The following is a 24,832-nucleotide window of genomic DNA, read 5'->3' as shown; positions in this document are numbered from 1 at the left end:
GTCAGTCATTTGTTCCCCTCAACCTTCAAAAAAATATGAGCAGGTAGAACTGTTATTGATTTTGTAGTAAGAAGACCACACCTGCCACTCATTAGTGGGGTGACCTTGGGTATGTCCCTTTACCTCTAAGAAACACAGTATTTTCATCTATAAAATGAGGAACTTGGATAATTGTAAAGGTCCTTTCCAGTTTGTCTTAATTTCTTTATTGTTTCACTTTTCCTTCTCTTCACTGATGCTGAAATTGGGAAATCCAATCTTCCCCAAAAGATATATCCCTGGTAGGGGTCACACCTCTTCTACAAGCAGTTTTTGGTTTATGAATAGATCACTGAGATACATTTTAGAACATTGGTCTTATCCAGTTGATTTAAAATAAGTCAATTTGCAAAAATTTAATCAACACAACTTGTCAAGAATTCATTTAATCCTTAAAACAATGATCATCTTCCTGGAAATCCTGAGCACATCTGTGATCAGGGAACCACGATCGCTGCCTCCAACCCCCATGTCACAGAATACTTCCTTTCTGACCTTAGTTGATTTGTTTATTCATTTGTTCATTCATGAAACATCATCAAATATTTGCTGAGGTCTTGGTTTCAAAGAATTAACTGTGAGAAGCCCTTGCCCTTCCTCATAATGTTCTGTTTTACAAAAAAGACAAACCATAAACATGTCTAGGCTTACCTTCTATGTCTACTGCAGCTATTCTGAAAAGATTCAGAAATTTTGAAGATACCAGGGAGAAAGCATTCAAATCTCTGTGTGTGGGAGTTGGGCTGTTGTTTTGGTCAGAGTAGATTTATCTAAGTTAGTTATTAATGGATGTGGATGTATTTGAATATGAAGTGTTAATTCAGGAATATTTGGAGGTGAAATTATTAGATTTTGAGAGCTCTAACCTCATTAGTCCATCCTAGTTTGAATGTCCAGGTGGTAATTGTGGGCACATAGCACATGGCTGGAGGAGGTGAATCACTGGGGCATATTCTGGAAGGGTTCATCTTTCCTAAAGCCCTTTCCCTCCTCACTAGATCCTGGCCACCATGAGGTGAGCTGCTTTTTTGTACTGCACCCTTCAGCTATGATGTTCTGCATCATCTTAGGCCCAGAGTAATGGACTTGACCCACTGTGGACTGGTCCTTAGAAAGCATGAACCCAATTAAACTTTTCCTCCTTTAAGTTGTTCTTGTCAGGTATTTTGATCACAGTGATGAAAAGATGACTAACATATCAGCCTAGGTTTCCATAAAAGAATACCATTAACTGACTGGCTTAATAGTAGACTTTTATTTCTCACAGTTCTGGAGGTTGGAAGTTCATGGCCAAGGTGCCAACAAGATCAGTTTCTGGTGAAGGCCTCTTTTTAGCCTGATGGCTGAGTTCTTGCTAGGTCTCACATGGCCTTTCCTCTATACCTCTTTAGAGATTCCTTCTCCAACCTACAGTCACATGACAGGAAGGGGTTTCAGCATATGATTTTGCAGGGGACACAAATATTTATTCCTAAAAATCAGTATAGATTTATGTGCTTATCACATAAATCAGATGGAAGCTTCACCCTCTGACATGGGTAACATGGAAGGAAATGTAAGCAGAAACACTCATTTTATTCCAGATTCCAGTTTGAAAAAAAAAAAAAAAAAAAAAAAAAAAAAAAAAAAAAAAGAGAGCAGGACCTAAATGTCTTCATCAAGGTTATAGCTGTGGGATGGCAAATGTGGGGATGTCAAGATCATGATTTTAGATTTTCCCTCCAACACACAACTCCACCTTCCTTCAAGATGACTGTGCAATTTTCCTGCCAAGAAAGGAAGTTCTTGGATCCTTGCTCATCTCTAATACCCCAAATTCTTGGGGCTCAGGGTGGTCTTAGCTAAGAAACCTGTGGTATGTGTTTATTCAGTAGTTCACAGCATCTCTGGAGTGTCTCCATCCATTATAAGGTGATGTCCTTAGTAAATTGTACTAATTGGGCTAAACTGGGATGCAGGGACTCTCAAGGAAGTATAGTATTTGGGGACCCTGGTAGTCACTCAAGTGGTACCTGAGTCTGGGCAGCATTCAGATGCATATGGCAGTGGACACAGTGATTTTACCAAACAGGGAATTGTTTTTTCTCATATACCAAGAAATGTGGAGATAGAAAATCCCGAACTATCAGAGATGAAGCCTCTGTCTGACTTTCTAATCTGCCATCCTGCATGTGTCACTTTAATCGAACTTGCAATATCCTTGGATATCAAATCTCTAGGCATCATGTCTCATTTTCTGAGAGGAAGAAAGAGGGGCACATCAAGTTGAGTCCAACCTCTTTAACACTCTTCCCTGTAAACCCCACACAATGGCTTCCATTTGAATCTTAATTGACCACATGTGATCCATAGGCCATTCCTACCTGCAAGGGATGCTGGGAGATGAACATTTAAGCTGGCACCATGCAACCCTGATTAAATTCAGCATCTGTTACCAAGGGAAAAGGAAGAATGGCTATTAGGTAGGAGCAAGCAGGGTCTGCCACAGTGCAACTAGGGTTAGAATGTGTCCCCTGAAGTTCATGTGTTAGAAACTTGATTCTCAATGTGGCAGTGTGTTTGGAGGTGGAGCCTAATGGGAAGCATTTGGATCATGCGGCACCTTCATGAATGAATTAGTATCAATATTGAGGGAGTGGGTTCCTTACAAAAGAACAAGTTTGGTCCCTTTGATACTGCTGGTTATCAAAGTCCTGCTTCCTCAGGTGTTGAAGTACAAAACCAGGGAAGCACAGAGGCAAGCATAGAGTAGAAAGTAAGAAGCTTTTTTAAAGGATAGTAAAACAGACTTCTCCTGAGTGGAAGAAGGGGACACAAAGGTGGAATCCATGGAATGAGGAAGTCCTGTCCCTTTTAAACATCTAAAATTTCCTTTGTTCTCCTGCATTCTTCTCCCGAATCTTGTTCATTTCCCCCCATCCTGTATAGTGATTGGGAGATGTTGGTGGAATGGCCAGTGGGTGAGCAGGTGGGCTGGAAGGGCCAAGGTGGAGTGCTAGGCAGGAAGGGAGTGGCAGCCCAATGGGCTCTTTGCTCAGGAACTGCTTTATTAACAACCTTGTTGGTGGGAGGGTATCCAAGGGCTCTGGAGACATGAACATTCCAATCTCCCAGGGCTGGTTTCCAACTTCCAAGACTCAGATTGGCCTCCATTTTCTCAATTCAATCCAATCACCTATTTACACTAATTGCCTGTCTTTAATTTTGATTTTACCTTCTTGTTCTCTGTCTTTTTGTGTCTCTCTGTCTCTCTGTCTGTCTGTCTGTCTCTCTCTCTCTCTCTCTCTCTTCTCTCTTCCTCCCTCCCCCACCCCATTGTCTTTTCATTCTTGGATGATGCAGCCTGAAGGCTCTTGCCATATACTGGCCCTTTGATCTTAGGTTTTCCAGCTTTCAGAACTGTTAACCTATAAATTTCTGTCCATTATAAACGACCCAGTCTCTGGCAGTCTGTTATAGCAGTTCAAAACAGACTAAGACAAGTGTCTTTCAAAAGATGTTCTCTATCTTCAAGCAAGGGGGCTGCCTGCTGCAGGGTAAAGCCCAGAGAAGGAGGACTGCTGTGTCCTCCCTGCTCCTCTCTTCTCCTCAGCAATTCAACTCTAGCCCTAACTCTCCAAATACCACCCAGCAAAACAAAAGCCCAGAAGCTAACTGCATTGCTCAAGTATTTGTTCACTCAATAACAATTTTCTCAGCAACCACTATGTGCCTAGTTATTGTTCTAGGAGCTGGGGAGAGAGTGGTGTGCAAAAGAAGTCCCTACATTCTGGAGCTGACATTATGTAGTATGACAGATAAAATCCAAGTAAACATGCAGCAGCATTATGTGCTCTGATGGAAGATAAATTGCCATCAGGGGAGAGAATGGGAGGGATTTTTAGATAGCATAACCTGGAAGGACCTCACTAAGGAGATAATTTGAGCAAAGACTAGACAAAGTGAAAGAAGGACCATGAGGCTCTCTAAGGAAGAGCCTTCCCAGAGCCAAGCATCCAGGCATGTTCTGAAATGAGGACACAGGCCTGGGGGGACTGGGGAGCAGGGATGGGGACAGAGTGGAAGAAGGTAGAGAGTACCTAGCCAGGGCCACAGCATGTGGGAGACCATGGTAAGGACTTGAGATGTTTCTCCCAAATTTGATGGGAAACTATTTGGAGGGCTTACCAGGGAATGAACATAATCCTCTTCTGTTTTTAAAAGCTCACTCCAGTTGCTGTGAAAAATGAACTATCAAGAGAGATAGAGCAGAAACATCTAGGAAACAGCACAGAAATTCAAGAGAAAGACTAGTGTGTGACTAGGGCAATGCCACAGAAGATGACAGGAAACAATAAGAGTCAGAATAGATTTTGAAGTACATTAAAACTGAATGTGGGAAGTAGAAAGCAAGAGGAGCCAAGGGCCATGTCAAGAATTTCTGCCTGAGCCAGTGAACACCTCTTCCCTCAGAAAGCTTCAGGGAATTTCCATTCCTCCCCTCTCCTTACAGTTCCAGGAAGATTTTAGGGCCTTCAGTGATTGATGTGCTGGCAGCTGCCCAGCTGTGCTGCTCCTTAATGCAGCCCTGGTTACCAATAACAGTCCAAGTATAGGAGGTTGAAGAGGGTTAAGTTTTATATAAATAAACACACCTCTCCTGTTTGCATTTCAATATGCTTTCTTGAGTGAAAGAGACAAGGGTCTGGGAACAGCTAGAGTAGGCAGCCCATCCATCCATCTTCTCTCTGCCTGTATCAACCCTGTGGAGCATCCATGGTTGCACCTAGAATTGTTCCTCTTAGCATAGTGCTTATGGATGCCCCCTGCACCCAGGGAATATGTGCTCCTTTGCTTTTCATCCAACTGACAATCTCTGGATTTTTCTTGGGTAAATTTGTTGGGGAGCTGGGGTGTGTCTTACATGCTATCATCACCCATCACATGTGTCTCTCACTGGAAAAAAGTCGTTTTCTTTGATAAAGCATATGGTACAGAATGAATTGCTTTAGGATATTTAACAGGTGTTGACTATACAAGGAGGCAATATTTACAAAACAAGAACCAGCTGCATCCTTGTTTTAAATCTGCTAGCACAGCATTGAAAAGAAACAAAACTCACCTCCAGACCGTACTCTTAAGACATTTCTTCTACTTGAGAGTTAAAATCTGAAATCGGGATGTTTCTTAGGCTCTCACATCATTGGGGGCTGAGGACAAGCATCAGAACCTAATGCTAATCAAGGAGGAATTTCACAATGAAAGGCTTCCTGAGGAAAAAAGCAAGAAAACAGGGAGAGTCCCAAGGCAAGGTATCCAATGAAAATGTGCAAATATATGGGAAAGGGCCCTGATGGAGCTGCTTCACTGCTTCATTCATTCCATGTGTATCAGATGAGTACCCACTGTGGGCCAGGCACTGTTCTAGATGCTGGGTAAACATTATTGAATATAGGGAAACCGTGCCAGCCATCACGGAGCTCAAGGGGAAGACACTGACAACATACATACACAAATGATCACATAGACATGTACACATACAACATACACACAAGGACTACATACATAAACAAATTGTGATAAGGGATATGAAGGAAAAAAAAAGTTGTTCACTCCAGCATGGGATAATCTATTAGAGAGTACAGCTCTGGGTGAAATAGAGGTTCTGGTTTCAGCTGTGTATGTTTGGAGGTAGGTAGGGGTGGATATGGGGAAATAGGTTTAGAAAAGCCTTGCTTGCTTGAAGCTGCCTCTGTGGAATCAGGCTGCTTAGAAACAGATGAAGGTTAGGGTTAAACCAGCCATTCTGCCTCTGAGGTTAATTCAGTTTCCTTCACGATTCTTACAGCTGCTGTAGGATTCAGGTCTATAGCTGAAAATGAAGATGCCCTCCTCAGACATTTATTCCAAGGTTACCAGAAATGGGTTCGCCCTGTCTTAAATTCTAATGACACCATAAAAGTATACTTTGGATTGAAAATATCTCAGCTTGTAGATGTGGTGAGTAATCCTCGGCACTAGGCTAAAAAAAAAAAAAAATGCATTCCTTATAACCTGTTTGTGAGTCTAAGAATCTTTTCTTTCCCTTGTCTGACATTTCAATTTTAAAAATAATTTATGATGAAAAAAAAATCTGCCCCAAGAAGTCAGTTAAACGACCTGAAGAAAGAATGTGAAGTCGTCATGGAGTAGATTTTCATTGTGACACTATTGCCGTGGGATTTTTAGGCTGTGGGGTGGACATGGTTGTTTGTTCAGTCATTGCCCCTGGAAGGGTAGGAAGCTGGGCACAAGGGAAGGTGGAAGCCAGGGCTGATTCTGTGGGATCCCGACTCCTCTTGATTGTGCTCTTGGATGGCAGAGTGCCTGTTCCTACAGGGTGACAGGGCAGTAGTGACTCCACATGGAGCAAGGACCATTTCTGCTCTCCCTGGGAGACCCCTCACCTTTCCCTAACTCCCTTAACACTCTCTGCTCATTTCATTTCCCTGTTGGCCTCATACTTATGCCATGATCATGTTTTAGAGAAATGAATGAACATAAACCCCAAATGCAGCAAAATTGTCCTGTTCTGGTCCCCAAAACCTCAAAATAATCCTCCCACATGGCCCAAGTTCACCCCTCCCCTACCTCACCCACTAAAGTTGACCTCATTCTTTCTAGAAAATCATGCAGAGTTCATCTCCAGTCTAGTTAATATCTCCTTCTACTTTGTACCATTAAAGTGCCTTCTGTATTATGCAATTTTACATAAATATTGCCACAATAAACAGCTCATTATTTTAATAATTATTTTTCATCTCAAGCAAAATATGCCTAATATGTTAGGATTCCATGTCATTTAACTGTTCTTAAATGGAGAATCTTTTGAACACTTCCAAGGTAAGGCTCAGAGAGTTCTTTCTTTTTCTTCTTTCTTTCTGTCCCCTTCTTTCCTTCCTTCCTTCTTTTCTTTTCTTTCTTTTTTTTTTTTTTTTGGTCTTATTTTGTTTATTGATACATTATAATTATACATAATAGTGGGATTAATTATGCCATATTCATAATGTACATGATATAATTTGATTACTCTTCGAAAGTTCTTTCTAATAAAAAGTCAAACATACAAATTTCCTTCCATTTAAATTCACAGTATCTTTATGTCATTCTTTTAGGATGAAAAGAATCAGCTGATGACAACAAATGTGTGGCTTAAACAGGTAAGTTCAATCCAAGAAGTATATCTGCCAAACCAGTCACTGAAATTCTTTTCTATTTAGACAGGCTTCCATCTGAAAAATATTTATTTTAAAAAGCATGTCGAGTTCCTCAGGGAGAGATTTGGGAATGGTTGAGAAAGGTCTATTCTCTTTACTTCCTTCTGTGAGCAGCCCCACAAGACCCTAGGAAGACATCTTTCTCTGATGTTACTCCTGGGAGCAAAACTGCTCCATGGAGTTTGGACAGGTGGGAGAGTGACTGACAGTGAGACTTGGACCTTGGTCCCTGGAGAAAAAGAAAGAGGCGCCCAGATGAAACTTTACCCTCATTCAGGGTAACTGCTACTGGAGGAGAAAATCAGTGATGTTAAATTCAGCACTGTCTTCTCTGGTCCTCGATGGGAAGAATGTACATCTAATCCTTCTTATTGTTCCCTGGAAAGAACTGACCACAAAATGAGAGAACAACAATTTACAAAGGCTGCCCATCAGAAATTTCTAAAAAAATGAAGTCCCAAAACAAAATACTGAGTGCATGTTTTCCCAATAAAACTGAAGATGTATTTTGAGTAATTTTCAGTTTTCTTCTTGAATGATTGTTCAACCATGACCTGTATCCTAAAACCAGGGAATTCTGTTCAAAGGAGTTTGTTCTGGAGTTCTCAGAATTACCTTTCAAAACCCAATTTTGCACTTTATGTGAAAGGAGAAAATATTGACATTCGATTGATAGTAGATGAGAACTTTAGTTCTATTGCTTATTTTTTATTTTTGTTTTGTTCACAATTATTTTTTAGTGAACATTCAGATGTTGCCTAATCTGCCCATAGGTTTTAAATATTCCACACAGGGATATCTTAAATATCTTACTTAATTGTAACATACATACATAATACTTTTCACTTGTTTATATTGAAATAAATTAATTACCTAGCCAGGCTTTGTAGATATTGTTCAGTTCTTCCTGCTAATGGTTTATAAGGAATAATGTATAAAAGAAATGAAAAAGGATACTACCTAAACTTTATTTCTCCCACCCAAAAACATTAATCAGACTTAGAGAATTAATATGCCTTTTACCACTTTCTCTTCCCCATTCCTTAATTGAGAGATATGTGAGCAAGTTGTGAAATGAATATACATATTATTTTATTTGCAAATAAAATGAAACATCCAGGAGAAAATACTAAGCTGGGAATGTATACATACATGTATAAATACAATTTAAGTAAACATCTTGCTATATACCTGCCTTATTTCTCAGTGAATTATCCCACTTTTGCAATTTAGAGGCTGCAGAATTTAGAATTATTTGAAGTTGATAAAGACCAAGAAGAAGTTCTATATTTGAATTAGCAGGAGAAAGAAAAGCCCACACTTTTAAAGTATAAATTACATTTTAAATGTAAAGGCTTAAGAAGTTAACAAAAACAGAAGGTATTTGACCTCAGTCTCCATGTGACCTTCATACTTTTTTTTTTAAGAAATGAGGGTAAATAAAGACGAAGGATTAAAAAAAAGGATAGAAAACTGTCCATATAGTTCAGTAGTAAAGCATATGCCCAGTGTATGAGAGACCCTGGGGGTTCAAACCCCTGCACCACAAATAATAATAACAATAAAATAAAATTGATGTTTAAAAAAATGCTGTCATTGGTGTTTTTTCACAGATCTCCATTCTGGAGCTGCTAATAATAACATTGAAGATTTACTGAGTGATTAAGTTCTCAAGCACTATGCTGAGTGTGTCATGGGAATGATCTCATTTAATTCCCACAGCTACTTTGTAAAGTAGGTGTATTACTCTCCCTACTCTTTATTATTTTCCTAAGCATTAGGAACTTGAAGTAACTTGCCCCAGGTCACACACTGCTCAGGAAAGTCTGGCTTATATCAAGTACTCATTCTCTTACCTTGAACTGGAGGGAATGGACAGAGGTATCCTGCTCTCCTCTCAGACTCTTCCCCTATAGTCTTTTCTTAATCCTGGTCTTCAAGACTCTTGATTCTTCAGTCTCCAGGACATCTAATGGAGCTGGTATAGAAAGATATTTTTAAGAGAAAATATTCACTCGATCTTCCATTCGTTCAACAGTATTTAAGAGTGTATAGTATAGTCTTCACTAAGTGCTTGACACTTTGCTAGCAATTGACACAGGCTGCCTTCAAGGAGAAAACAAAGCATCAGTATGCAAAATTTTTTTTTAAATTAATAGTAACAATGACAACTATAATATGATTAACACCAAAAAGAAGTACATAGAAGGTCCTGTTGCAATACAAAAATGACAGTGAGACAGGGAGAAAGCCAAGGAAAATTCCAAAAGGCAAAGATATATAATTTGGGCCTTATAGGAAAAACAGAAGTTCTGCAAACCTAAAAGGTAGAGAAATTGTGAACCCCACATAGTATGCCCAATAACACGACCTTCCAAAGTTACTGCCCCCAAGCAAACCTATTGGAAATTCTATCCAATGATCCCAGAGTACCTCAGTCAAAATGAAGACCTAAGTGCTCAATTTCTCCTCTCTCCTCATTTCCCTCCCACATAATGACCAATGCTTGCTTGCTTGCTCTCTTTCTTTCTTTCTTTCTTTCTTTGTACTGGGGATTGAGCCCAGGGGTGCTTAACCACTGAGCCAAGTTCCCCGACCTCCTCCCCCTTTTAAAAAATATTTTATTGAGAGACAGAATCTCACTGAGTTGCTTAGGGCCTCGTTAAGTTGGTGAGACTGGCTTCGAACTCATGATCCTTCTGCCTCAGCCTCCTGAGCCCCTGGGATTACAGGCTTGTGCCACTGTACTCAACCTAACAGATGCTTTATAATTTGTAGCCATAGAGAATAAATTCTACATACATGAAACAAAATATGTTCCATTGTAGCATACACAACTGATATGCTAGGGAGTTTTTTGATTTTTGTTTTGTATTTGTTTTTGTACCTAATCCTCTCATCTGATTCTCTATTTCCATAGTTCTTCTATGGTGTATTTAGACATTTCTTTTCTATCCTCTCAACCAAAGACCTTTATAAAGCACAAATATAGTGACATCCAGAGAAAGTCTATTTTTATTTTATTGATTGTATTTTGCAAACTTGTTTGTCTTCCTTCTTTGTACTTCCAGAGAGTAACCAAAACCCTATAAACCATAAATATATTATTAATATTGACTACATGAGAAAGGTCTTAGTGCCCTAGCACCCTCAGATTCTACACCATGTTCAAGGTTAGGAAAACAGCATTGTAAGCACCTTAAGGGAAATGGAAATGAAATCATCTTTTTTTCTAATGACACAAGAGTAAGGCCTCCATGTTATCATGAATAATCACTATGACAATGAATGACAGTTATTCAATGAACTTTCACTGGAGAGCCTACTATGTGCTGATTGTTACGCGCTGTACTTGCATACAAACAGCAGCACAGTAGGTGCATTTATATCAATGTCACCACAAGTGTGGGGAATGCATCCAACTACAACGATAGTCACTGTGTTCCAGGACTGGGGGCCAAATTGAGCTGGGACAGCACCGCAGTCCTCAGGTGCTAGTTCCTGTGACTCCACTGGAAAGAATTCAAGTGAAATACAAAGTAGTAAGCCAAAGTTCAATAGAGTGACAATCGAGGGTAATGTACAGCATAGGGACCGTACGGACCACCTCCAGGAGAGGATGTTGTGGTGCTCACAGAGTTGGAGTTTTTAAGGAAACTGAGTCCTTTGTTCCAGTCTTGATTTCCCTGTTCTCCCTTACTTAGTTTATTACCCCTTGGACGCCCTCAGCAAGCTTTCTTTGTGAGGGTCTCAATATTCTTGTTGACAAGGTGTTTGTGGCATGGTTTTGATAATCAGGGAGGGTTCCAGTAACTTGGTTGCAAGAGATAATGATGATATTTTCTTGAAAACCACAGCGCCCCCTGAGGGGTTATAATTAGCTATAACTGGGGGTGGTGGGGGTCTTGATATATCAGACCCCACTTCGCTGATATTCATCTGTTTCAGTTAGGTACCCAGGATTTTAAGTAATAATTCCGTCAAGGGTTTACAATTCCGTGCCATTTAGGGAAGGTTAGGCATTTCAGATCTCATTTCCAAATGTTTGCCTGTTTAGATAAGGTTCCCACTGTTCCAGTTTTGCGATTCCTGGATTTTTCACGGCACATAGGCCTGATGTCTGTCCTTCGTCATCCTTTCCCTCTACCCACCTGTTCAAGGCTAACTAACAACCAGGTGTATAAGAATTTTTCAGCATGATTATGATCTATGGGACCAGCGTCACATTTATAGTCTGTCTTTGACCAAAATGTGGTTATGTGATACATGACTTAATTTGCTTCTTTTTACCTTTTAGTCTTACTATTACAGGAAGAATAATTGGAGGAATTTATTTACAGTAAAAACATCTTATGATTTCAACTTAAATAAAATTTGGTTTTGAATTGTGGTAAGAGTTAGGCATTTATGAACGATATTCCAGGTAATATCTGTCAAAGAAAACTTTAAGAGAATATGAACTTGATGTGAATTTGAAATTGCATTTTTCCAAATTAAGAAACCTAGACTTGGAATATTTTTTCTTGTTTTCTCTTACTCATGGATTAACTTTGATATTTTGCTCTAATATACCCTGACTTTCCTGTTTCCTGCAAAAACACAGCTCTCAAAATGGGAATGTCTGCAATATGGAACTGATGTTTGTGAAGGGCTTTGAGAGTCTTAGCTAGAACATGCTACACAAACATGGGATATTATTTCTAATCTTTTAGTGTAAGAAGAGAGAGACAGGAGGTTAATCTCCAGATGCAGCTAGGGTTTCAGAGAAAACAGGGAAGTGACCAGAAATATCCCACAGCTCCTTAGAGCACAAGATAGAAGATTTGGGCTTTGTATCCTCAGCTGGGCATTGCTGGCTACAGCACTCCCTGTAACGTGTACTGTTTTCCACTCACCGTCATCCTGGGTTTTGGACCCAGCCCATGGTGAGTGCCCAATCTGGTAGAAACTGGGTTGCCCCGCTGGATGGGCATCTTAGGAATGAACTCTGATTCTCCAGGAGTGCTGGTTATGAAAGGACATCAAGGTTGTAAGGAATGGGTCTCTCAACCCTGCAAGACTGTATAAAGGCTAAAGATTAGTGACTTGTCTAAATTGTTTAACTAGCAAAGGTTAATCCAGGTATGCAACTCAGAGTTTTAAATTCTAATTCAGTGGGCTTTCTCTTTTGAGTACACCAAAGTAAGTAGCATTAACCAAAAGTCCCACCTTACTTCCTTCTCTATACCGATTAGGAATGCAGCCTGATCCCACTACAGATCTCTTCATACCCTCAAGGATTCAGACACGTCGCTCATTCATTCATTCATTCATTCCTCTACATCAGCCTTCACGTAGGCTATTCCACCTACAACCAACTTTCTGCCTACCCCACACCACCACCTACTGCTCTGACTCCTTCTCACCCTTCACGTCTCAGCTGAAATGTCATATCATCAGAATCACCTGCCCTATTTACTCTGTCGTTATGTACCATGCGCCCAATCCATCTGCTCCATAACAACCATCTTAAGGTGCAGGAATTTGTTAGTTTACTTGTTTAACTTCTGAGTTAGTCCCAGGCTAGGAGTATATTACAGCAGGTACAGCAGGTGCTCAGTGCTGAGGAAGCTTTGCATATTTGTTAAATAAATGAATTCTGTGAAAACCACGAGTGCCATCCACATTATCCCTGGCCACAGCTGTTAATCCTGCTTTTGGAGGTCAGGTGAGCAAGATGAATCTTTCTGGCTTAGAAATCCCTCCCCCTGGGGCCTGCCCCAGTTCCTTTAGAACAATTTGTAAAATTGGTATTTATTTGCAGTTTGCAACAAAGCAGGAACCTTAGAATTTCAGCCTTTCTCCCTCCTGCTTTGCAGGGTAGAACTGGGTGTAGATGAAGACACGTTGTGCCTTCTATAGAAGGAAGCAAAGTGAATCCAAGAATCCAAGAAGACAATATTTATGTTTCCAAACAGAGGACTATAGGTTGGTCTCTTTAGCTGTGATCAGTAATATTATTTTTTTAAAGCTATAAAAGCACAGCTCTGGTCAGCCTTCCCAAGCTTGGCTGTCTCTGGTGCTCTTGGCTGTGAGCTTGCAATGTGCTGCAGCTTGATATCCACTCAGATTCTTCCCAGGATCAACCGAGAACTTCTTACTTGCAAGTGAAAGGAAAACCTAATCCAAATTAGCAACAGCATAAAGAAAGTTAACTGTCTTTCCCACTTCCAAAGGAAGAGTCTGCTCCACCCAATGCTACCGTTGAAAGTGGGACAAGGTGGTTCCCTACAATGAAATGGGTTCGTTTTGCTAGAAGGGTAAATGACGCAGAGGTGGCAGAAGCAGCACATGTTCATTGTGAGGAAATATTTGCAAATGAAATATTTGATAGAGAGCTTTTATCTAGAATGTATAAAAAAGACTAAAAACTCAGTAATAAGAAAATAAACAACCCAAGTAAAAAATAAGCAAAAAATTTGATTCTTCACCAAATAAAATACATGAACAGTAAATAAGCACATGAACAGATGCACAATTAGTCATTAGGAAATTACATATTAAAAACTACAAAGAGATACAATTCCCATCCATTCAAATATAGAGAAACCTAATGTGACAATAGCAAGTGCTGGAGAAGAGGGAAACAACTGGATCTCCCATAAATGGCTAATGGGAACAAAAAATAATTCCACCATTCTGGAAAACTGTCTGTATGATGTAAAGTTAAATAGATAGTTACTCTATTGTTACAGAGCTGGGGCCTTCTGAGAAACTGAGGTAGCATGAAGATCCCCCCTTCAAACACTAATCCTTTTTTCTTTTTGTGGTACTGTACAGGGGATTGAACTCAAGGAAACTCAGTCACTGAGCTACATCCCCAGTCCTATTTTGTATTTTATACAGAGACAGGGTCTCATTGAGTTGCTTAGTGCCTTGATTTTGCTGAGACTAACTTTGAACTCGCCATTCTCCTGCCTCAGCCTCCTGAACCGCTGGGAGTACAGGCATGTGCCAACAAACCCTAATTCTTGAGATCAAGTCAGAAAGATTTCAGACAAGTCACTCAGAGTAACTTGAATGAGTTTATCTAAAGGATAGGAAAAGGGAAAGGGGACACTTTCAAGGAAGAGAGTGGATCCTGTCGGAGAGGAGAGGGATAACATGCCTCTCCTGCATTCCAGTTTTATTGGGGATCCCGGAGAAGTTTCCAGGGAGTCCCACCTAGGTCCACCTCTGGACTTTTGACTGACAGCAAGATGACCCACTGCCATGACAGCTCTAGGTCACCTTGGCCCATGCTGACTACTTCTAATTGGATTTTAACTGTACATTCTTACAGATTTTGTGGTTAAGAAGAATTATCCTGATCTCCCTGAGTTTTAGGATCTGGTCTATTGAAAAGGGTCACAAAAGCAGGGTACCCTCAGGGTAACTTGGTTCGTCTTATTAATATTTTGGGGGGCCTTCATTTCTTCTGCAGATAAAAGGTAGTTTGCTGAGGAATGTGACATAGGCTGTTTACTTAGGCCAGACAGCCTACAGGTTAATTGCTTCTTAGAAAAGAAAGCTTATGGGGGTCAGCACAGTGGGCCCATTTTATGGAATTATTCCCTTAACCTTGTTTTCTCACCATTCTCATCCGTCTGTCCCCTAATACTCTGACCCAGCCATCCTGCACTACTTACCCAAGAAGAATAAGAATTTATTTAATCCCCCAAATGTACTAAACATTAACGATGGCTTTATTTACAGTCATCAAAACCTTGAAAGTATCCAAATATCCCACTCGTGAAGGAATAAAGTGTGGTACATTCATACCATGCAATATTGCTCACTAATAAAAATGAGCAAACTGCTGTCAAGGCAGCAGAGAGAAATCCAAAAGCACTGCTAAATAGAGGTCAGGATCCACAGGCCGTGTGACTTCATTTACAGGACATGTTGGAAAAGGTAAAATTATGGGAACAGAAAAATCCATGATTGCCAAGGAAATAGAGAAGCCTGAGAGTACCAAGTACACGTGGTAAATAAATAGTCCACATAAGAACGATTTTACATTCATGCAGGGTTTTTCTTATTTACGCTTTAGATTGTAGCTTTTAAAAGACCTCTATCTTAGATACAATTTTGTTTAGATGGAAAATGTTTCTTCTGGAGTTTACAGGCCCATCATTTTTCAGGCGTCATGCATATTTCAGGGCTTTACCACCCAGTGGAGTCATCCATCTGCCCGCTTTTGACTTTTTAATGGCAAAGTTGGCATCACAGGGTTCCAGGAAGCATCATACTGGGCACGCCCTTCTAACGCTTGGAAATGTCAGTTAACATTATTCTACATGGTTATTCAACTATCCTCATGAGAGACAATGAAATGGAAGAATTTAATTTTCAGGTCAGATTTCATAAGAGTCTGGATCCAAAATTTTAATATAACTTCACTTCTGCTGTAACTGGGTCATCCATATATCATCCTCCTTTTGCCCTTCCCCTTCTCTTCCTCTTCCTCCTTGTTGGTATAAAAAAATAATTTGTATTTTAGCACAAAATTACTCCAGGCACAACTACATTAGAAGACACAATGAAGTAATGAAATGTTTGCAACTTCCAAAACTTCCAAAAAGAATGTTTTCATTTATAGAAGTGAGACAGGCAGATTTCTTTTTTTTTTTCTTTTTTCTTTTCTTTTTTTTTTTTTTTTTTTACATCAGAAGAAATCAAAAGTTAGAACTTAGTGGGTTATTAAGATAAAAGAGTATTCAGTAGTTATAAGAGACATGTAAAAATTACTTAACATACATCATCCTCTTGACCTTCAAAATGCAATCAATTAGCAGTCAGGTTTATTAATCTGGTTCTAACAGCCCCTATAAAACCTGCTAAATAATTTCCTCCTTATGAAGAAAAAAATGTAAGCATATGGAGGATATCAATATTAGGGATATAAATTTAAACCATAATTAGGTGTTGCAAAATAAACTCAGATTTAACTATGCTGGGAATTGAACCTAGAACCTTGTTCAGGCAAGTGCTTAAAATACTGTGTGGATTTTTATCCAAGACCCTTGAGTAATGTTCAAACTTGTGTACCTATTATCAAGAGATGAAAATCTCACTGGACCTGACCGCCCAAAATAAACTGAATTAGATCTATCATTGCTTTTCTTTTGTTTTGTTTCTTAAGAGAAAATAGGCTGAAAAGAGACATTATGAATCAGTGGCATTTGTTGCTAAACCTCTTCATTGTGAGGCAGATATGGCAATTTTGAAATCAACAAAGAGGCAAAGTATGTGGGCCTCGCAAGATCAGTTGTATTCCAGAATCCCAGGTAGGGTTATAAGGTCTAACCTGGTGAATTTCCCATTCTTAACAAAATGGGGGATTGGTAAATTAACAGAAACGTAAAGATCTCAAGGTCTAATACATGAATTTTCAGAATAAAATTACAATATACTCATTTCCTGCAGGAATGGACAGACCACAAATTACGCTGGAACCCTGATGAATACGGTGGAATTCATTCAATCAAAGTTCCATCAGAATCTCTCTGGCTTCCCGACATAGTTCTCTTTGAAAAGTAAGTATCACAGAAGACCACATTAGTCAGATTAACACTGGGTATAGAAAAATGTGGGGCAAAAACATAAGTAACAACTCCAAAAAAAGATAAAAAAGAAAAAAGAAAAGTCTGGGGCAGAATTTTTAGGAGAAATACACAACTTAACAAAATAATTGTTTCTTTTTAAAACAGTGTTTAACGTTATAGTAGGAAAGTAATAAAGGAAAGTAGTACCGTTAGAGGAAAATAAACTCAAACTAATACATGTTCAACTAACTTATAAACTAGAGAACTAATAATAGTATAATAATAACTAATAAATAAACTAACAAACTAATAAGTGCTCAACTAACTAACTAACCAATGTGAACCTACTTTTATGACAGTGCTGATGGACGTTTTGAAGGCTCCCTCATGACCAAGGTCATCGTCAAATCGAATGGAACTGTCATTTGGACCCCTCCTGCCAGTTATAAAAGTTCATGCACCATGGATGTCACGTTTTTCCCGTTTGACCGGCAGAATTGCTCAATGAAATTTGGATCCTGGACTTACGATGGTACCATGGTTGACCTAATTTTGATAAATGAAAATGTCGACAGAAAAGACTTCTTTGATAACGGAGAATGGGAAATACTAAATGCAAGAGGGATGAAGGGAAACAGAAGAGATGGTTTATATTCCTATCCATTCATTACTTACTCTTTCGTCCTGAGACGCCTGCCTTTATTTTACACTCTCTTTCTGATAATCCCCTGCTTGGGTCTGTCCTTTCTAACAGTTCTTGTGTTCTATTTACCTTCTGATGAAGGTGAAAAACTTTCATTATCAACATCTGTTCTGGTTTCTCTGACAGTTTTTCTTTTAGTAATTGAAGAAATAATTCCATCTTCTTCAAAAGTCATTCCACTCATTGGAGAGTACCTTTTGTTCATTATGATTTTCGTTACCCTGTCCATTATTGTTACTGTTTTTGTAATCAATGTTCACCACAGATCTTCTTCCACTTACCATCCCATGGCCCCTTGGGTGAAGAGTCTATTTTTGCAAAAACTTCCTAAATTACTCTGCATGAAAGACCATGTGGATCGCTACTCTTTCCCAGATAAAGATGAGATTAAACCAGTAGTAAAAGGTAAAGTCCTGGAAAAAAAGAAACAGAAGCAGCTTAGCAATGGAGAAAAAGTTCTGGTTGCTTTTCTGGAAAAGGCTGCAGAGTCCATTAGATACATTTCAAGGCATGTGAAGAAAGAACATTTTATCAGCCAGGTGAGTTTACTATAGTTACGATAATGTTGGCATTGAAGTGTGCAAAAGACTACAATTTCAACATTTATTTGCAACAAAATGCTGTCATTGCTTAAAATGTGACATTATTATTTATCATCTTTATATAGACAAAATTTAAAAACAACCCCTGACATACAATAGGGATCTTAGTAGACTAAGCACTGTTCCTTAAAATTCCTCAATTCTATTTTAAATAGTTAAATTATGGTTTTTCAGTTGGATATCCTGGTCTCTGGTAATTTCTCTCTCATTTTTCATGGGATGATAGTTTTCATACATAGTGTTTGGGGAAAAAAAGCCAGAAAGAATAAAAATTTTAAATTAACATAAAATTTAGTATTAGATATTTTGTTGAGGGAAGAGAATCTTGTTATTTAATTTATAGATTTTTTTTTTTTTTGAAGTATGAAACAATATGATGGCAAATATCTCTAGTCCCAGCTACTTAAGAGGCTGAGGCAGGGAGACTACTTGAGCCCAGGAGTTGGAGACCAGCCTGGGTGACACAGTGAGACCCTGGCTCAAAAAAAAAAAAAAAAAAAAAGTAGACTTCAAACTCAAAACCATCCTGGGCTCAGATCCCAACCCATACTGTGTGACTCAGCTTCAAATAGTTAAAACAGACTGTTCAACTGGAGCCTCTGTTTTCTAAAACCTGCCTTGAAGAGTATGATAAAGAAAAAATGAAATAAAATATAAAATATGCATTATGTGCCCAGGGTATGTGCTTAAAACAAGTTACACCAATTTATAGGGTTCAATTATTTTATTCCAAAATTGGTAAAAAGTAGTACCAAGAGCCTGATCCCATAAACAAGCTTACAAAAGAACTGTTTTAGGAAATATTCTTCTACTTTTTATTCTTGCCTACACAGGCCCTGTCTAGAATGTTTTCTTAACTGCTTATCATGTTTTCCGTCTACTTGAATTTTTTTTTAATGACAGAAAAATTGCTTCTGCTATAAAACAAGCATCTTAGTCATTAAGTAGGAGTTTTGTGTGTATGTTCTGTTGATCTTTAAAAAATACTATTGCAAAGACTTAAATAGTTTAAATTATAAAAATAACATATGCTCACTACAGGGAATTTGGAAAATTCAGAATAATGTAGACAAGAGGATTAAAATTGTAACAGAGCATGGAGTCGGGTGGGTTCTTTGTCTTAAAATTCAAAGAATGAGATTGGAGGATAGCAGCTGGCAAAAGCAAACTGTAAGAATTTATTAAAGCTAAGGGAAGCTAAGCTCCTGCAATTGGAAGGGAACCCGAAAGGGTTGCCAGTGAATGGCTATTGTCTAGGGATTTATATGGATCTATAGGCTTAAGGAAGTCAGCTCCTGGCCCAGTCCTGGGTAAGGCACTCAGTGTCCACAAGGGTATGCATGCAGCCTTCAACCCAATCAAAGTATTGATCAGGCATTTTCCTTCTTTGATGAGGTTGTGCACTCCAGGTCATGTATGCACTGATTTAAAAATAGCCTTTTTGCAAGTCTCTCAGCAAAAACCTTCATCTGTTTGTGCTCTGCTGCACAGGAAGTTGCCCAGGGGCTCATTTCCCTATCTGCCTAGCCATATCTTTTCCTCCTGAATTCAAAATCATTAATGATCCTACCATTCTTATAAGGTTGACTTTTTAAATATTTTGATGTATCTCCTTTTTGTGTATTTCCCTCAAGGTCTTATTTCGGAACCTCTGTAAACTCAGAATACATTTCAGTTCAATGCCAGCAGCTTCCTACAGTAGCAAGCTGTGTCCTGGCTCCCCTCTCAGATGGCAGGCCGGCTTTGTGTTCCATTCCATTTTTACAGAATCCCCATATACAGTTGCTTCTCAACTAACCATGGGGTTGCACTCCAATAAACTCATCGTAAGTGGAAAATATCATAAGTCGTAAATGCCTTGAATATAACTAACCTGTAAAACATCAGAGCTCACCAACACAGCACACTATAGAATGTCGATTTTCCCCCTCATCCCAAACCCCCAACCTGACTGTGGAGCTGATTGGGGGCTGCAGCTGGTGTTAGTCAGAATCAAGAGTGAGGATGGTACTGCATGTGCTTAGCCCCAGAGAAAGATCCAAAGTCAAAATTCAAAGTACGATTTCAACTAAATGAGTATGTTTGTAGTATCATTGTAAGTTCAGAATTTGCTTAAGTCAGGGAACAGTAGAAAGGGAACATTTATTTTCCCTTAAAAGATGAGAACCTACTCTTCCCTTTCAGACTTGACTATTCTTGCTGCTTGATCCTGCTCTGACCTCTCTCTGTTATGCCTAGTGTTTTATTTCACCCCAATTTACCTTTCTAGTTAAATAGGTTCTTCATTTCTTCTCTCCCTTAAGAATGCCTGTCTTCCCCTGGTCATTTCTCTGTGTCAGTGTCTGTCATTCTGGACCTGTAGTAGCAGATACATTAGTTTTTCATTTGTGGAAAAAGTAATGTTTACAAATACATAAATAATTCTGTTGTTTTTATTTTACTTTTTTTAATATTGATGAGAGTGTTTCTATACACTCAACTTACAAGCTGATTTCTTTGGGCACAATTAGCAAAATCACTGAATAGAATTTGAGCCTATTATCATGGGCAATGTGTTAGGTGAATTTGAAAATGTTAAGTGTTGTAAATCTGAATATTACTCTTTCAAACTTCCTTAAAGAATTCAGAATAGTTGCCCAGCATCTTGAATAAGAGGTATCTTTTTCTCTTTTGCAGGTAGTACAAGACTGGAAATTCGTAGCTCAAGTTCTGGACCGAATCTTCCTGTGGCTCTTTCTAATAGTGTCAGTTACAGGCTCCGTTCTTATTTTCACACCTGCTTTGAAGATGTGGCTACATAGCTACCATTAGGAACAAGTCTCTAGAACCATTTAAAAGATATACCATAAAGACAAAATCACACCTTAGAACTGACATGTGGCTAGTATGTACACAGAATCCACATGCACATTCTTATCCTAAAAGCCGCAGTTGTACAGTCTTCATAGAAATTAGTCATGACTGGTGGGAGGAACCTGAGTAAATGTGGGTTTGCCCAAGTTGATTGGTGACCACTGAAGTGAGTTGGTTTTACAGAAGTCAAGAAGGCCTCCAAGTCATGCCGCTCGTGTGGGTAGGCCTCTCCTGCATCTACTCATCTTCCTGGGGTCTGTGTGAGTAGCAAACTGGGGCCTTGTGGTACTTCTCTAGCAATGTGGATGAGCAAATCTCAGCAATTGGTTTGAGGAATTATTCTAGTCCAACCACACCTGGCACAGCACACTTATTATTACACAGATTCCAGATTCCCTCAAATGTGACATCTGTTAAAAGATGAACTTGATTGGATAAGATAGACCTCTAAGGCAGGTGTTATTTGTGGTTTATTCATAGCATTATAGAGCTTTTACTAATGGTGAAAGTAGAGCCCGCTATCAGTTATGACTTGCTTTAAAATCATATTGAAATAATTTACAACAGAAGCAAAGTCATCTGCTACCAGAAGTGCATCCATTAATACCCATTTATCACTTCCTAGGAAAGTACTGCATATTCTCTGATAATGGTCTTTGATGTCTCCTCATCTAATGGAATCTTTTCCAACAGAGTCCTCTATGTTTGCCAATCTGTTCCGTGTGTGTCCCTTCCCTGAGTCTGTAGTTCACCCCCGACCCCCATCACTCCTCTTAAGACTCATGAGGAAATGTCTATTCAGATTGGTTTTGCTATCACTGCCATCAAATCCTTCTGAACTTTAGCTTAAAGCAATTTTCTCCTTGCCCAGTTATAAATCCAAATTCCACCAAGCATAGTGCAACATGCCTGTAATCCCAAAGACAGGAGGATGAAGCAAGAGAATTTCAGTCCAGGTGAGCCTCAGTAATTTAGCAAAACCCTTGACAACTTTACAAGACCCTGTCTCAAAATAAAAAATAAAAAGGACTGGAGTTGTAGCTCAGGGGTGCAACATCCCTGGACTCAATCTCCAGTAGCAATAAATAAATAAATTCAAATCCTTTTCTGGAGTACTTAGGCATGCATGATTTTTTTTTTCCTGCTGGGCATTGATCCCAGGGGTGCTTAGCCACTGAGCCACATCCCCAGCCCCTTTTTGTATTTTATTTAGAAACACATTCTCACTGAGCTGCTTAGTGCCTTACTAAATTACTGAGGCTGAGTTTGAACTCATGATGCTGGATTTGAACTCACGATGCTCCTGCCTCAGCCTCTGAAGTTGCTGGGATTACAGGTGTGGGCATAGTATGCATGGCTTTTGTAAACAACTTGTAGCCTGAACTTTAAAAAAAACCCAATCTATCCAGGCATAATGGTGCACACCTGTAATACACCTGTAATCCTAGCAACTTGGGAGGCTGAGGCAGGAGGATCACAGATTCAAAGCCAGCTTTGCAACTTAGAGAGACCCTGTCTCAAAATTAAAAAGGGTGGGGAATATTGCTCAGTGGTTAGGTGCCCCTGGGTTCATTCCCTGGTACAAACCCCCCCAAAAACAAAAAACGTAACAATTTAAGGATTTAACCCATTCACATATATTATTCACATATGTTGATACTATTGTGTTTAGTTTCACTCATGCAATTTTTGTTCTCTGTAATATTTTCTCCTTTTCTCCCCTCCTTTTCAGTCATAATTGAGTTTGTTCCTTAATGGTTGAAGTTTATATGTCCACTTCTATTAATTTATTAATAAATATTTCAAGATTTTGCTATCAATACTGAGAATCACTGTCTGTAGCTACCACTTTCTAAACAAAATGAGACCTTTAGCACCTTTCTTTATCACCTTCCATGTTTTATCAAAATCATCCAAAATTTTAACTCCAGATTATTATTTTTAATATTATGTGTCACCTTTCTTAAGAATAATTTATTGACAAGATAGCTTGTCTACAACCACATTATAAATAATTTTCTTTGTTTACCATTTTTTAAAATCCTGTTTTCCTCTTTCTCTGATTTCAGAGGAACATGTCTTCAAGTAATTTTTCTTTTTTTTAAGAAGAGGTCTTGCTATGTTGTCCAGACTGGTTTTGAACCCCTGACTTCAAGTGATAATCCTGTTTCAGCCTCCTGAGTACCCGGGAGTACAACTATATACCTCCACATGCAGCGCCAAGTAATTATTTTAGGAAGTTTTTGAATGTGGTAACCTTTCTGAGTTCTTATATTTCTGAAACTATAATTTCTTTTGTCCCCACACTTGAATGATAGATTGGCAGAGCATGGAATTCTAGTTCAAAATCATTTTCCTTTAGAACTTTGAAGACATTATTTTTTAATACTCCGTGTAAACAGTGAGAGACATAGTGAGAGACAGGAAATAAAGAAATCATGAAAATTTTCTTTTTTTATTTCTTTAATTATTTCCTGTCTTCCATTCTCTCTCTCCTTTCATTTTGAGATTTCTAATAGATCTTGGTATTACTTGCTCTGTCCTCCATGCTTATTAACTTACTAACTTTGCTTTCATACTTTTTAGTTCTTTAACTCTTTACATTGTCAGCTTGATGATGACAGCCAACAAATTTGACCTTCAAGTCATGGTCTCTTCTGCTATGCAGCCCACTTCCTGAGATGGGGTTTTTGTTTGTTTCTTTGTAGATCAATCATATATTTGATTTTCAAGAACTCTGATTCTTTATGGATGTCATATTCTCTGAAATATTTGGGAAAATACTATTTATAGTTACTGTGAAGTATTTTGTTGTCTGCATAAATTTTTCCTCAGGGGTTAATTCTTCTGTTGACTTTTGATACTTTTTTTTGTGTTCATTTTATTCTAATATTTGGTGATTTTTAATAGTGAAAACTATAATTACAGGAAACTTGGCTTCTGTCAGCATGGGGAAGCTTTTCTTTCTGGGTCTAATCGGCCATTTCTCTAGGGTTTGTCAGTGGCTTATCTTCTACTTTGGGAGTTACCCTGTCCTTGATAGTAGCCATAAGTAATCTTGGGCACTGCCCTGATTCTTTTGATCCAGTGCCCACTCTGCTTTCTCATATGTTCGAGTGACCATATTTGTGGTGATGGACAAAACACATTACGAAAATACAGAGGTATTGTAGCTGTCCCTTGGTCTTTCCCTGACTTACTAATTCCACTTCTCCTACCTATAATTCCAAGACTCTCTTGCCTATAATCTTAGCATTCTTTGGGGTATTTGCTAGAAAAATTCTTTGGCAGCCCCCTCTTTGCTTTATGGAACACAAAATCCACTGCTTAATTAGATTTTTACCATACATCTCACCTCATTCCCTGCCAGTCTGGTCTACGAAGGTATCTTAGCCCACTTTCCATGACTCTTTTGAACTTGTAACATTCATTTTTATTTTGTTTCTTCTGAAATAGTAATAGAATTTGAAGGACAAAAAAAAAAAAAAAAAAAAAAAAAAAAAAAAACAAAGCATAAAAACCCTCACACATCTCAACAGTCAGGCATCTTGCTCTAGAAATCTTTTCTAGATTCCGATTCCTATAGACTTGTCCAGTTAAATATGGCAAGCAAAACCCACCAAAGGTACACTGTACCATGAGCAGTGTGAATCTGACTGCTTTAAAAACTCTGAATCAGGCTGGGAATGTGGCTCAGTGGTCAAGTGACCCTGAGTTCAAACCCTGGTATCCACCCCCACACCCCCCAAAAAAAGAGAACTCTGAATTTTTTTGACTGGGCAGACTGATGGATGCTAGACACAAATGGGGACTGAAAAATCACTGTTGGGAATA

General features: G+C 38.8%; 1 protein-coding gene across 2 annotated transcripts in view; it reads left to right on the top strand.

Annotated features, from left to right (window-relative positions):
* Nucleotides 1–24,469, top strand: part of Chrnb3 (cholinergic receptor nicotinic beta 3 subunit) — a 28,764-nt gene extending 4,295 nt beyond the window's left edge. The window contains exons 2-6 of one of the 2 annotated variants that reach the window (XM_047551119.1): nucleotides 5,867–6,018; nucleotides 7,173–7,217; nucleotides 16,722–16,831; nucleotides 17,200–18,082; nucleotides 20,822–24,469. In XM_047551119.1, coding sequence (XP_047407075.1) covers nucleotides 5,867–6,018; nucleotides 7,173–7,217; nucleotides 16,722–16,831; nucleotides 17,200–18,082; nucleotides 20,822–20,956 — 1,325 coding nt within the window. In that variant the 3' untranslated portion in view covers nucleotides 20,957–24,469. The remainder of the gene's footprint in view (nucleotides 1–5,866; nucleotides 6,019–7,172; nucleotides 7,218–16,721; nucleotides 16,832–17,199; nucleotides 18,083–20,821) is intronic. The other variant, XM_047551120.1, reaches the window with a different exon arrangement.
* Nucleotides 24,470–24,832: the final 363 nt, after the last annotated feature.

The sequence above is a fragment of the Sciurus carolinensis genome, chromosome 4 (genome assembly GCF_902686445.1).
Source record: "Sciurus carolinensis chromosome 4, mSciCar1.2, whole genome shotgun sequence".
In the NCBI taxonomy this organism is placed as follows: Eukaryota; Metazoa; Chordata; class Mammalia; order Rodentia; family Sciuridae; genus Sciurus; species Sciurus carolinensis.
The sequence above is the reverse complement of the archived record's forward strand: the minus strand, read 5'-3'. Positions and strand labels throughout refer to the sequence as shown.